Source organism: Sarcophilus harrisii, chromosome 4 (assembly GCF_902635505.1).
Source record: "Sarcophilus harrisii chromosome 4, mSarHar1.11, whole genome shotgun sequence".
Classification (NCBI taxonomy): domain Eukaryota; kingdom Metazoa; phylum Chordata; class Mammalia; order Dasyuromorphia; family Dasyuridae; genus Sarcophilus; species Sarcophilus harrisii.
The window spans coordinates 385,496,265-385,512,171 of NC_045429.1; the positions used below are offsets into that span (position 1 = coordinate 385,496,265).

A 15,907-nucleotide genomic window follows, 5' to 3' on the forward strand; every position below is an offset into this window, starting at 1 on the left:
ACATGGGATCTTTCCCACCTTTTTTTCTTCTTTTTGTCATCAACCTTAGTATATATGCCCAGCAATGGAATTTCTGGGTCAAAGGATGTGGACATTTCAGTTACTTTCTTTGCCTAATTCCTAATTACTTTTCAGTGCCAATTTACAGTTCCATTAGTAGTCCATTTGTTTTTCCGCAACATCTCTCAATCTTAACTTTTGTCAGTCTTTTGTCATCTTTATTACTTTTTTGGAGGTGAGATAAAGCTTCAAGCTTGATTATTTATAATTGATGATGCCCAGAGTATTCTTTCAAATGATTGTGAACAATTTTCAATTTCTCTGAGAAGTAATTCATTGTTCATATTTTTTGACCTTTAACCCATTGATTTAATGATTTTTGATCTATATATTTGTTAATTTTCTATAAATCTATAAATCTTGGATAGCAATCCCTTATTAAAGATATTTATGCAAAGATTTTTCACAATTGACTTCATCCGTTCTTTTCCTAGTTATTTTAATTTTATTTTTTACCCTTTTCATTTCATGTAATCATGATTAGACACTTTATATGTTATAATTGTGTCTTTTTGTATATAGGTATTTTATATATACAGTGTTTTCCTTTTCTTTCCACAATTACAGTATGAGGTCCTTAAGGATATAGATGCTTCTTATTGCTTCTTTTTCTGTGGCCAATGCTTAATATAATGCCTGCCTTAACTACTTTTACTTACTGCTTTACAACATAGCATGAGGTCTGGAAGTGTTGATATTTTTTCTTCCAGTCTTTTGCTTCTTTGTGGTATTTGATCAGTAGTACTATATCTGGACTGAAGGGTGTTTACATTTTTTGACTTTTCAAATATAATCCAAAATTTTTTAATCAGAAGAGTTAGATTGAATCTGCAATTTATTAGTGTCTTCTCACAGTCCTTTGAATCTTAGCTATTTTTTTCTTTTATCATCTTTGCCGTTATAATCTCTTTCCCTTTTATTTTTCCACCACCATTTTAGGAGTAAAAGTTTATCCATTAGGATTGTGCAATATTTTAAAAAATCATTTTTAATAACCATAGTAGTCATTTCCTCTTGGTGACAAGTCTCCCTTCATATAATTGGACTGACTTGTCCTCAGAAAGTAGTCACAATTTGTGAGTAGACAAATGCCTGAAACCTTTCTGGTATGAGCAGACTTATAGGAGTCTCCACTCTGCTGGTCCAGTGTGTTGATGGAAAGCTCTTGATTGTTTCAATAAAGGTCCTTTGCCCTTAACTGGTTTCTTAAAAGAAAATTTAAAAACTTTGTGATATGGGAGAAAAGAAAATTAGTGTCCACCATTTGTTTGGAATTAATAGTTAAAAGCAGATGAGGATTTCTCTTCCAGGTGTGACCAAGGACTCTAGAATAAAGTAATGTTATAATTTAAGAAAAAATAATATGCAGCCCAAAGGGGGAAAGTGCTCAATATGATTCCACATTGCATAAGAGAATATACATCTTGTACTGGAGGGTGACTAGTGAAAGAAAACTGAAAAAAAGGAAGAAGTAAAATTTTTTATGAGAAGTTTAAAGATGAATGAAATAATAGTGTTTATTTCTTAATACTGAATTTCAGTATTTGACAATTAACAAATTAAACTAAATGAGAAAATTACTTTGAAAAAGCAATGCTCCTAATCTAATGGAAATATTTTTTGATGAAAACATCAAACTTTTGAATAATCTTAAATTCACTTGTAAAAGGCACCTCTCAGAGGAACCACGTTTCTTTGTGTATAGAAAAATGATGGTATATGAGAGTAAATATGTATAAAGGGATTCAAGACAGCCTGATGATAGGGAAGGACACATTCAGACAGGGACTTGGGAAGGGCTAACACTGAGGAGGATGCTCATTGTCTAACTTAGAAAGCAGTAGCAGCATCAGAAATCTGAGTAGCTTTTACTTATAAATCAAGATAGTGAGAAAGGAGGGAGGAAGAACATTTTTTAGTTATTGAATTATAGACTTCTCACTCTTCTATAGGTAACTAGTCCACTCATCTCAAGTATTATATTAATTTATTTGGTAGAATAGAGTGAGAATCTTAGGCTCCAGAAAGAACTTATTTTCCAGATTGTTTGGGGGTAAATAGAGTTCACATGGTAGTGTGCATAGTATCTGTTCCCCTTCTGTTTCTAGAGCTTAGGCATAATTGATTTACTTGTCTTCTATAGTAGAGGTAACTGTCCCCATCCTCTATAGTGATGTTGATTTGATTATTACTCAGTGGTGGGAAGTGTGTTAAGTCTCTTGTCCTTTACCAGTTAGACTGGACAGGTAGGTAGCTGCTGACCAGATGACAAGGGGAATAACATTCTTACTGGTTGTAGAGAGCTAAGCCACAGTTAATTTGTTTATAGTCCCATTAGCGTCTAGAATAACTTTTCCCCAGTAATAAATACTGACTCATTTTAGAACCAACTTAAGTATAGGTAGACTTGCCAACAAAAAGCTGAATATCAAGTGATGAAATTTGTTTTGCCTTAGCAAATAATGAAAAATATTCTGCATGGAAACATTACAGTCTACTTTTAACTGGGTAAAGTAGCAATATCAAAGCAGTCTTGAATTTATTAAAACATACACTAATACAAATGAATTTCTGTGACATACTCTGCCAGTAACACTTACTCATTCATCCTCTGTTCTTTCCTTCTCAGGAAACAATGCCCCCTCCAACCCATACTGCATTCTCTGGTCACCATCTACCATTTGTTGGTTTTACATATACTAGTAGTTGGTAAGTTTGAAATGTTTTTTTTTTTTTAAAGTTTTGCTAGGTTAAAAGCAATAATGATATATTTAAAATTTAAAAATTTAAGATGTTCTACTAGAGATCCTTCTAATTTAAAAAATGTTGGTGCTATTAACAATATGTAAAAAATTATTATTGAATAATTAATCCAGTTTTTCAGGATTTATCTCAAGACTTCTCAATAGAAAATTTTGGTTAGATATTTTTAAATTTCTGAAAATACATTTGAACACACTTCTAATTCATGTGTGAATATGTTAAAAATCAATAAAGAAAATTTACATTTTGTTAACTGAATGTTGAAAGTATAAATTGATTTAATTTGGAGACTTTTCATTATTTCAGAATAAAATTTCTATCTCTTCATTCTTCACAACAGATATATAGTGCATAATCTAGAGTTATCTCCATTGTGCTCTTATCCCATCATATGTTGTTCCTATTAACTCTGGTTAGAGTAGAACTGGTTATCAATTCCCTTCTTTGCCTTTCCAAAGAGAAACTGAAAACCTTCCTTCCATTTAGCTATAGCCTGTTTTCACCCCCCCCCCTTCATTTTGCTTATTGTGAGAATGTTGATTAATATGATTCACTTTCTCCAACTGTATGTTTTATTCTTGGGCTTTTAAACAATGTGATTTCACATTTTAGAGAACCAACATCTCTGTTAAATTTTTTATGTATTTATGTGAGTATATGTATTATATGTATTTATATGAAATACAGTGAATTCTGTGATCTCATTGAATCAGCTCTCTTCTGCTAGGCAAGTCACAGCCCCCCCTGTGACCCACCCATTCTATAGGATTTTTATCCATGTTATTCCAGAAGTCTATCCCAGGTTGTCTGCTAAGCTTAATGGACCCCTACTTAGTTTCCCCTACATTAGAAGAGTACCAATACTTAAGATATGACTCTAGCTATATGCCATCATCCCATATTCTTTGCATTTGACCAGACAGTTTTATGTTTTTAAGCTCTAAAAGCTGTTTCTTGTCATCTTCTGATGCCTTTTTTGTCCTTCTGCCACTTTCTGTTTAATTAGAAAGGTCCTGCAAAGGATTAGGGACTATTATGTACTTTTCCTCCTTTCATGTATTGTTATGACTAAAGAGTTCATCATCAAATACTTAGGCTGGAACTCAGAAAACAGACTTTGTCTTTTATCAGGTCCAGACTCTAAGCCTTCTCATTTCCAGAACAGTAGTAGAGACTTACACATCTTACACTCAGTAGAAAAGCTTTTGAGAACCCAAAGTAACATCCATGCCACAATGATGCATTTGAGTAGGGCTTTGTAGAGGGAACTATTACATCAGCATCTTTATAGGGTTCCCTAGTTTTACGTTTTTAAAACTTTGTACTTTCTATACTTGAAGACCTTGTATGAATATGTAAATACATTTCGCCAACAGGAATTAAGAGGGGGATTAGTCAGAAGAAAAGGAATCTCTTAAATATGGGACAAGAAACAAAGAGAAGGAAAAAAAAGCATAAGAGAATGAAACAAAATATATAATTGACAATCATAACTGTGAATAACTAGAAAAACTACATTTTGCTGAAATGTATCATAGAAGATAAATTAATGTCAATATTTAACATATATGCACAAAGTAACATAAGATCTAAATTCTTAAAGCATTTGATAAAGCATTAATAGCATTTGATGCATGTATTTAATATTGGTATTAGTTCATTTTCTATGGCACTTTTTATTATAATGTGGTTTCCCTGTTTCTCTCTTTTAGCTTAATCCATTTTAGCTTTGAAGAGATAATGATTGCTAGCCCTCCTTTTTTTTTTTTTAACCTCAATTGAAGCATAATAAATTCTACTTCAGCCCCATATTTTAGTCTGTGGGGATATCTCTCAGTTTTAAACGTGTGTCAGATTGGGAACTTTAATCCATTCTATTCCTAAGTTTCCATTTTATAGATGAGTCTCTCCCATTCACTTCAAAATTATGACAACCATGTCATATCTCCCTTCATCTCATTTTCCCTCTCATCCTATTGTCCTTCTCATCCTCTAACTTTTCCTCTAACCAAGATCTCCCTAATACTCACCTTTTTAAAGAATCCCTACCTTATCCCATCCCCTTGCCTCTCCTATTTCTTTATACATTTAAAAGACTTTTGTCCCCTTCTAGATGTATGCTATTCTTCCCAGTTCCAATGAAAATAAGGTTCCAGCACTGCTGCTAGCCCTCCACTCCCACCTGCTTTCACTATAACAGTTCTTCCATTCATGCCTCTTTTGTATGAGATAACCGTTTCATTTTGCCGCCCCCCCAACACACCCAATTTTATTTTTTAGAAGCAGTCCATCATATTCAGCTCAAGCTTTCTATCTATGTATGCTCTTTCAAATTACCCAAGTAATAACATTCTTAAGAGTGAAGATAGCATTTCCCCATATAAGAAGTAAACATTTTGACCTTATTGAATCTTTCCTAATTGTCTTTAATGTTTACCTTCTATTTCTCCTGGATCTTATAAGTCAGATTTTCCACTGAGTTCTGGTCTTTTTATCACAAATATCTGAAAGTCTTTCAGTTCATTAAATGTCCTTTTTCTTTCCATTCAGGCTTTGCTGGGTAAATTATTCTTGATCAAAAACCCAGCTTCTTTGCTCTTCAAAATATAATATTCCAAGCCCTTTGGTCTTTTAACATAGAACCTATTAGATCTTGTGTTATCTTGACCATAGCTCAACAGTATTTAAATTGTTTGTTTGCTTTCTTACTGCTTGTAGCATTTCCTCCTTAACCTGGGAGCTTCAAAACTTGGCTTTGATGTTCCTGTGATACCTCTTTCCTGTGGTGATAGATGCATTTTCCCCATTTCTATTTTACCCTCTCATTGTAGAATTCCAGGGCAATTTTCCTTAATGATTTCTTGTGACATCCAATGTAGCCTTAATTTTAACCAAAACTTTCGGGTAGTCCAACAATTCTTAATATTATCCTTTCCCTGATCTGGTCTACAGAGCAGTTCTTTTTCTAATGAGATGTTTCATATTCTCTTCTGTTTTTTCATTCTTTTAAGTTTTATTATTTCTTGGTGTCTTATGACATCATTAGTTTCCCCTTGCCAAGTGCTAGTTTTTAAGGATTTATTTCTTCCTTGAGCTTTTAAGATCTCTTTTTTCCAATTGCTTGGCTTTCTTTTCATAACTTTCTTGGTTTTCATGCCTTGGTTTTAATTTTTTTTCTTCCTAATTTTTCCTCAACCTTTCTTAATAGGTTTTTAAAATTAAAGTCCTTTTTGAGCTCTTCCAAGAACTCTTTTTGGACTTGTGACCGTTTAACATTTTTCTTTGAAGTAGGGGTGGCTTTTTTTTTTTTTTAATTTCATTATCTTTTTCTGAATATGAACCTACATCTCCTCTATCCCTTATAGTAGCTATTTTTGGTAGAGTTCTTTTTCTTGTGTTTACTTTTATTATTTATTTTGGTGGCTTGATATTCTAATCAATTCTAGTTCTAAGGCTGGGGGGGTGGGGGGAGTGAAGCCTCAGGTTTCAGGTGATACATTCTGTTTTCCGAGATCTGTCTAGGGGTTTCTACTTCAGGTATTCCTCTCTGCCCCTGAACCAAGGCTGGGCCCCCCAATCACCCTGTCACTGCAAATCTTCTTGCTCCCTGCAATCCCTTTCCTGGCTGCAGACTTCAGCTCATTCCTCTATCCTGGAACCCAAACAAGGACTCCACTCCCCTGCTAATGCCCACAGCCAGCAGGATCTCTGCACTCTGCTCCTATACTCATGAATTAATCCTCACCCAGCTACAGCCTGTGATTGAGTCTGGTTGGCCCAACTGGGCTTAGTGTCCCACAGTAGGGGAGGGTCCTTCTGTCTTTCCCAGCTCAGCTATCCTATCTCCACACTGTCTATGAGTTGCAAGTTCCTGAATCCCAGCTGCCTCCAGGGCTTGTTGTAAGTGAATTTAGGTCATTTTGCCTGGAGGAGTTTTGTGCTTTAAGGGGCCAGACCAAGGGCCCTGCAGGGCAAGACTTTTCTGGCATCTTCTGCCCTTGTCTTAGATAATTTCTGCTGCTAACAGTTGATTTTGAGGTGATATTTTATCTCCTTTGGGGAGAGTTTTAGTTAATCCGAGACTTCCTGTCTTAGTCTGCCATCTTCCCTAGTCAAGATTCCTTGAAACATTTAACTCTAGAATACTAAATCTTCTTTGAGAGAGCCATCATCACTCAACAGAGTTTGACTTAAGCATCTTCACAGGGAAAAGAAGTTACATTGGATGCTTAAGCATGGATGAGTTATTAAGGATTTTTCAGATAGATAGAATTATAAATCCCTTTGTGCATTTGTAGCTAACGAGCCATTATGCATTTGAATATCAGTCTAATCAATGGAATTATATAACAAACACTAGTGATGTTAACTGAAATGATTTTAGGTAATTATGTTGATTAAAATTCTTGTTATTTTTGAAATAACTGACTTTTTTTTTTTTTTTTTTTTTTTTTTTTTTGCTGAAGCAATTGGAGTTAAGTGACTTGTCTAGGGTCACATAACTAGGAAGTGTTAAGTGTCTGAGATTATATTTGAACTCAGGTCCTCCTGACTTCATGGGTGGTGCTCTATCCACTGGACCACCTACCTGCCCCAAAATAGCTGGTCTTTTAAAAATAACTTTATATATCGTTTTAAAAGCCTATTTAAGGAAATGTCGTTAACATATTTTTATTAAAATAATTCTATTAAATAAAGGAAGTCAATTTTTTAATTTAAATTTTCCTTATTAATCTATATTATTAAATAGGAAATTGCTTTTATAAATCATGAACCACTTTGTTTTTTTTTCCTTATCTTCAAATTTTTCTTCTCAAAATGATGTCAGGTTATTTTCTCTTTTCTTCAGTGTTCTCTCAGATCGAAGTTGTTTAAGAGTTACAGCTGGCCCTCCCTCAATGGATGTTGATGTCAATATTCAGCGAACTTTGGAGGACAGCTTAGCCACTGAAGCTTATGAACGGAGAATAAGACGTCTTGAACAGGAAAAACTTGAACTTAGTAGAAAGCTTCAAGGTAAAGAATTTTTTAAGGTAGTGATACCAGTCTTTGAAATTAAATTGGTGTACATTGCCTGTATTAATTTGGAATTTTTGTATAGTATTTTTATACCTAATAAGAAAATATTTTAAATGAATTTTTCCTATTACAAAGAAATTATCCCTGTTTATGCTGACATGATGTTTTAGTTTTTAATACCTAACATTTTTTATACCCACCTGGTTATTGAGTATGTTTTATTTGTTGTTTGGTTTTGGAGTAGTTTTTTTTGTGAGGCAATTAGAGTTAGGTGACTTGCTCAGAGTCACACAGCTAGTCAATGGTAAGTGCTGGAGGCAGGATTTGAATTCAGGTGCTCATTACTTTAGGGCTGGCACTCTATCAGGTGTTCCATTATTTGTATTTGGTACAAGATTTTTGTTAACTGAAAAATAATGAAACTTTAAACAGAAATTGAATGTTCAGAGCTGAGCCATTGTTACCCTGTTGATACCTAAAGAGAGAAAGAGAACTCTCAATTTTAAAACCTTAATTTTTGCACTGCATAGCTATAGGCAGAGATGCAAGCCAATATCATAAAAATAATGTTTGAGAAATATTTGTCATTCTGCAAGCAAAAATTAAGCACATTATATTTGATTGGTAGACAATGCTAGGCCCTAGCTGTTCAGCAATAAAAGTGAAATGGTTCCTTTTCTCAAGGAGCTTGTACTCTGAAGATGATGAAAATGGGAATATATACAAACCAGATTCAAAATAAAGAAAAAGAAATTGGAAAAATATGGGCAAATATTATCAGAGGTATCTGGAAAGAGTTAGAGTGGAATTGATTTCTGAATGAAACTAGCTCTATTTTAACAGGAAAGGCATGTAGTCACTATAACCATGTAGGTATGGAACCCCTAACATGAGAAATAATATGAAAGCCAGTACGGCTGCTCTATGAAGTGCATAAAATCTATCTGTTGTTCTCGTTTCCTTACAGCTCAGGGAAAAAGTGAAGAAATGATTAAGTGAGAGATAAGCTTTGGTTCCTCTTTGAAGCGAGCATGGCTAGTGTGAGTGCTTTCTCAAATTGGAGTTTGAGGAGGTACTCAGTGACCTGAGAAGGAGATCTTAGGGTTTGAGGAAGATACCAGTATGAGGCCACTGTAGTCAGAGGAGAGAGCTGGCCTCTGAATTTGGAATTGGTTTCAAGTTATGGACATGATAGTATTCAAATTCATTCAGCATATGTTCCTCAGATGTCAAGAATGAAAACAAAAGTGAGAATATTGTACTGTAGTCAGAATATTCATATGTCTCAACTTTGTCATTAATTCTCCAAGTATTTTTCCACATATCTCTTCGTGTCATTCATAAAATGCACATGAGTCACTATTATCTTATTTTTCCTTCTGTTTTTAAAGAATCAACACAGACTGTCCAGGCTCTGCAATATTCAACTGTAGATGGCCCATTGACTGCCAATAAAGATTTAGAAATAAGAAACTTAAAAGAAGAAATTGATAAGTTGAGGAAACAAATAACAGGTAAATTTCCATAGTTTAATATTAATACTCTTTTATGGACAGAATTGGTTCTTCAGAGTGTTTATAAGTTAAGAAAAATATATTTCTCTGTTTGCAGATGCCCTTCTTTCAGTGTTGTCCTAATAGTATAGTGTAGTAGTAGTAGTAGTATAGTGAAATTGTGTATGCCATTTAAAATTTAAAATAATCTCTTATATCCTTTTAATATTTTCAAGAAATATTAATTTTTTCATTTAAGATACATGTACATTTTAAAATATTTTTGGGTAGTCTTTTTTTAACTAATTTTTATCATATGTTTTAAAATTTTCATATGGTAATTTATTGATCATCTAGTCCCGCTTTTTCATAGAAACTAGGACCCAAACAAATGAAATGATTAAACAAGATTTAACAGTTGGTCTATGTTAAATTATAAATTAGAACTAAAATATCTTAATTACTGTTGGAGTTTGCCTTTTACTGTATTATAATTTGCCTTTTCATTAACATAGCTTTAGATATTAAAATAAATTGCCATTTGTTGCATTTGTGGGAAGAAAAGATATCTATAGTTATAGATTATTTATTTCTATTTAAATTTTATCTTACAGATTTTCCCTATATGGTCTTCTTTCTAAGGAATAAATATATATCTTATCATCTTTCACATATGGTATCTTTAAAATTTTAGTGTGGTATTATTATTGACAGAATTCTATCAATAGGGTCCTTGGGCAAATTTGACTTTCAATCACCCAGTACTTTACTTTATCCCTTACTGGTATAACCTTGGCTTTTCCTCAAGGAGTATGTCCCAACAATGATATGTCACTCATATTTCTTCATCTCTCTCAATCATGTTTCTTTCCCTTCTTCCCTAATTAGTTTTTTCAGTTGGTTAGCAAGCATTTATCAAGCGCCTACTATGTACTCATTATTACATTAGAAACAGATTAAAAGATAAGAAATAAAATCATTTTTATAATTTTCTCAAGGAACTTATGTTCTACAGAGCAGAGAACCTTATATTCTCTGCATATATACAGAATAAATTGTGTGATGAGAAATATATAAGTTCCTTCTTCCCCCTAACCATCATGTAGGTTAGGCTAGTTTTCCTTCAGGAGGCATTTAAACCATCCTTACGACTAATTGTCTCAGAGGAATAAAGATGCAGTCAGTCTGCTGACATTATTTATTTCTGGTACTCTGAGTTTTCATTCAGTAAACATTAAGTGCTTGCTACATGCCAGAGATTGTAAAAAAGCACTGGATACAGAAAGAAAAGCAAGAAATGCACTTTGCCTACATACTCAGTCTAATATAGGGAGAAAACATGCAATGACTATATGCATACAAGATATAATCAGGATAATTTGGGTATTTTCTCAGAAAGAAGGCACTATGATTGAGGAGTTAGCAGAAAGACTTCTTATGAAGGTAGGACTAATGCTAAAATTTAAAAGGGCATATGTAAGATATATTGTAAAGATAGAATTGATAGGGCTAGGCAACCAATTTAATATGAGGAAGGGAATGAATGTTAAGATTTGAAGATGATGCCTAAGTTGCATGTTTGAGTTTACTGAAAAGGTGGTGGTATCCTTAAAGGTATTAGGAAAATTAGGAAAAGTGGGAAGACCTGAGAGAAAAGGAGATGAGGAAAAGAAAAGAAGTTTAATATTGTATAGATTGAGTTTAAGATTGGCATTAAGACATCTAGTTTGGTATGTTCAAAAGGAAGTTGAATATTCAAGACTGGAAGTTAGTAGAGAAATTAGGACTTGGATACCTAAATTTGAAAATCACTGGCATAGTTTTGATAATTGAATCCTGGGTAATTGATGATATCTTCCAAGTGAAATAATATAAAGGGAAAAGCCTGAGAGCTCAAGATAAAGCCTTGGGGGATGGACACCTGCAGTTAGTAGGTGTACTCCCTCAATGAAGAGAATAAAGAGAAACAAAAAGAGACTGAGAAAGAGTAAAGCAAATAGGGAGGAGGAGAACCAGTAGTATAGTGTCACAAAAACTTGAAAGAGAAGAGTATCCAGAAGATAGTAGCCGATAGTAGTTCAAAAGCTGCAAAGAAATTTATTAAGATGAAGACTGAGAAAAAGCATTAGATTTATTATTTAACAGAACTTTTTTAACTTTGGAGAGAGTAATTTCAGTTGAATAATGAGATTAAAAGCCAGACTTGAGAGGCTTAAGAAGAAAGTGAAAGGAATGGACATGAAAGCATATTATAGACAGCCTTTTAAAGTTGTTTTTCCACAAAAGGGAGAAAGATAAAGGATGTTAACTGGTGGGGATGGATGGATCATAAGAGGTTCTTTTGAGGTTGGAGGACACATGAGCCTGTTTGTAGGCAGTAAGAAAACAGTCAAAAAACAGGGAAAAATTAAAGATAATCAACACATAGGTCTCTGACTGCTTTCTTCTGACTGCTTTTCAGTTTTCCAAGCAGTTTTGGTCAGATACTGAGTTCTTACCCCAAAGGGTTGAATCTTTGGGTTTATCAAACACTAAATTAATATGGCCGTTTACTTTTGTGTACTGTGGGCCTAATCTGTTTCACTGATTAACCACTGAATTTCTTAGCCAGTAACATCATTTTCATGATTATTATTTTATAATATGGTTTAATATTTGGTACTGTGAGGTTGCCTTCTTTTACATTTTTTTCTCATTGATTTCCTTGATATTTTGTTATTTTTCTAGCCAGTTTGATCATTTTATTAGTAAGGCACTGAATACACAAATTAATTTAGGTAGAATTATCAATATTATTCAATCTTCTTATAAATAATATTTCTCCATTTTTTTAGATCCTTTAGGGTAAAGTGTCTTATAATCATGTTCATCTTGTCCCTGCATTTGTGTTGAAGGTAGACTTATATTGCCTGCAGTTATTTAAACAGAATTTCTCTCTCTTTTTCTCATGGGTTTTGTTGTAATAGAAATGTTGATAATTTATATGGATTTATTTGATATCCTACAATTTTGCTAAAGTTGATCATTATTTCAACCAGATTTTCAGTTGATACTCCAGGGTTCTTTAAGTATGCCATAATATTACCTGCAAATTATAATAGTTTTATTTCCTCATTGCCCATTTTTATTCCTCCAATTTCTTTTTTCTTTTTTTTTTTGTCTTATAGCTAAAGCTAGCATTTCTAATACAGTATTGAACAACAGAGGCTATCATTGATATCCTTGCTTCTTCCTTGATCATATTAGAGATGATTGTTCTTCATTTTAGATAACTACTGATTATCATTCTTGCTTTCTAATGTTTTTAAATAGGAATAAATGTTGTATGGTGTCAAAAAGTCTTTTCTTCACTTGTTGGAAAAACTATGTAATTTTTGTTGTTTTTGTGATTGATAGTTATGCCATAGTTTTTCTAATAATATTGAACTAGTCCTGCATTCTTGGTATAACTTGAAGTATATGATCTGTGTAATATGTTGTTATAACCTCCTTGCTAGTATATTATTTAAAATTTTACCTTTGATATTTGTTGTATCCTGCTTTCTAGAGCCCCCAAGTTGGGGTAACAAAATGTACTATGCTTTCTAGAGCTCCTATGCCAGTGTTGTGTGGCAAATATGTACAACATACTAAAAAGCAGAAACATCTTCCTCTTTGCCAAAAAGTGATGTATCAGTTGCCATATTTTAGTTTTGTTTAATGTTAAAGTTTATTTCAAGTGTTAAATTTCATGCCAGATTTTATCCTTTCTTCTTTCACCTTCATCAAGAACTTCTTAATTCTTCTTCACCTTCTGCTTTCAGAGTGGGATTGTCTGCATATCTGAGGTTGTTGATATTTTTCCTTGGCAACCATAATTCTAGCTTTTGATTCCTCCAGTCTCACATTTCCCATGATATACTCTCCACATATAAGATAAATAAGTTGACAGTATACAATCTTGTTGTACATCTTTCCCAATCTTAAACTAGTCAGTTGTTTCATGTCTGATTCTAATTGTTGCTTCTTGACTAGCATAGATTCTTCAGCAGACAAGTAAGATGATCTGATATTTCCATCTCTTTGAGAACTTGCCATATTTTGTTGTGATCCACAGTCAAATGCTTTAGTATAGTCAGTGAAGCAGAAGATGTTTTGCTGTAACACCCTTGATTTATTTCTCCATAATTCAGAAAATCTTGATAATTTGGTCCTTGGTTCCTCTACCTTTTTGAAAAGCATTCTGCTCTTCTCTTAATTATAGGTTCACATATTGCTGAAGACTTGCTTACAAAATCTTAAGCATAACCTTACTAATGCTTGGTTGTTTGGTAATTTGAGCTTTCTTTTTGATACTATTCTTGTTAAAGTTTGGGATGTATATTTAAGAAAATCAAATATAAAGTATTTTGTGTATTTTAAAGGATTATACAAATGATACCAATTATAATAATTTATTTAAAAGTAATTAATCAAAGGAAATACTCTGAAAAATTACCCCATAAAATATTTTTAAAAATAATAGATGGAGCAGTGATTGATATAACAAAAAGGAAATACCATTAAATTATATTTATCCAGGACTGCACAAGAAGACAAAGAAGCCTGTGAAGAGTGGTATGCTGGTAAATATTTCATTACCAACTCTCTGAAGGAAAAAAAGCATGCAGAGAATACTTTTAACTTTAATCTTAATAATCTTCATTACTTTAAGTGTAGTCAGTTTTTTTGAAAAGCAATAAATTAAACCTTGATTTTAACATTTGCCAGTTTCTGAGGTCTAAATGTTCACACTGAAAATTTAACAAATGACTCCTCTTAGTTGGTACACCCTTATTGCAAAACATCCCTACTTATAGGAGATCTAAATAGAAATGTTTTTTTTTACCAATTTTTTTTTTTTTTTTACCAAATTTTTACTTATGTTCAGTAATAGGATGAAGGCAATGGGAACATAGTCCTGGTCTTTCAAGACCATATTATAGGATAAAACCCGACTCTGATACCTAACTGTACAAAGAGATAAGAGTAGGCCATTTGTGTATCCCTCAGATTTCTCCAATAGATTTATAATCAATATTTCTACTGGACCTACAGTAAAGATAATGATATTAGTAATGAGGGAAATACTACAGTGACCAGATTGTCTTTTGCAGGGGAGTGTGTATCCATCCAGGTGACATGCGAACAACATGATTTCTGACATTGTTTGAGGCTTCTCATGGCAACAACAAAAATGGAACAAATTCTTAAATGATGATTATACAAGGATAAGAAGGCAGAGATTTGACTAAGGCCAGTACACCATCCTTGTTCACAAGGAAGAGGTAGAACCAAGAATTTTGCACATAATGGGTCCTAGTCTTTGCCACACCATTAAGAATTGTAACAATGCAGTGTCAATTCCATCCAGATTGTAGAGGGGATAGAACCAGGCAAGAAGTACCCATCCTATTCAAGAGAACTGAAAGAAACTATCACAGGAGATAAGAATGAAATACCTTAAATTAAGAGAAATGCATAAGGTAAATCTAGGGTAAGAGAGTTACTTGCCAGTAAAAACAAGATGAATTTCAGAAAAAGCAAAGAATGGCTTTTTTTTTTTTTAACAAGAATTCCTAAAATTCATGGAAGAAATTAAATAACATATAATAATTAAATTAGAGATTTTAAGGGGGGAAATGGAAAGATAGTCCTTAAAACAAAAGTTAGAAATTGGACTTAAGTAGATGACTCTTTGACAAATAGAATAGAACAAACAACTTAACGAAATAAAATAACAAGAAATATTAGAACAAAATAATAAGGCTGAAAACTTAGAACATGTAAATAAAGTAATGATCTGGAAAACAGATCAAGAAAGATAATTTAAAAAATCATTAGACTTCCTAAAAAACATAACCACCTCCAAGAGAAAATTAAACATACCCAGGAATGTCAAAACCAAAAAGCCAGAATTTTTAAATTAAAGAAAAAAAGACCATAAGCCTTCTTGAAAAGTTTAAGTGCAAAGGAAAAATGGTCAAGATCACAAGACTATTCTGGAGATTAAATAAACAAGAAAATATTGGTATATAATTATATTAAAAGGTGAGAAAAAAATTAACTAATAATGTGTTCTTTAAAAAGGAATATAATATTATAGGGAGAAAATGGATCTTTAATAGGATAGGAAACATTTATGCATTCTTAAAAAAAACGAATTGGGTGGAATCTTTGAAAGGCTAATACATAATACAAGAAAAACTTTGCAAAGAACTAGGTGAAAAATGGGTGTGAGTAGAACTAGAAGAATGATTATATCATGTCTTTATTAATGTAAAGGTTACCAACTTTTAAAAGACTTTAGAACCTTAATAAATGCAGTGGTGAATCATGATTATCAGAGACTATTGATGAAACTCTCTTTCTACTTTTTGTAGATAGCATTTTCAGATATAACCATTGTACGGATTTGTTTTGGTTGATTATATTTTTAATATGAATGAATTTTTTGTTGTTTGAGGAGAATTATAGTAGGACAGAGGGTGTGTAATAATCTTACTGAAAAAAAAAAGGTGGAAAAGAACAGTAGTGAAGTATTTCAAAATACA

General features: G+C 32.7%; 1 protein-coding gene across 12 annotated transcripts in view; it reads left to right on the forward strand.

Moving 5' to 3' along the window:
- Nucleotides 1-15,907, forward strand: part of CDC42BPA (CDC42 binding protein kinase alpha) — a 347,959-nt gene that overhangs the window by 207,007 nt on the left and 125,045 nt on the right. For all 12 annotated transcript variants that reach the window (XM_031967004.1, XM_031967009.1, XM_031967005.1 and 9 more), the window contains 3 exons: nt 2,690-2,769; nt 7,673-7,839; nt 9,234-9,356. In XM_031967004.1, coding sequence (XP_031822864.1) covers nt 2,690-2,769; nt 7,673-7,839; nt 9,234-9,356 — 370 coding nt within the window. The remainder of the gene's footprint in view (nt 1-2,689; nt 2,770-7,672; nt 7,840-9,233; nt 9,357-15,907) is intronic.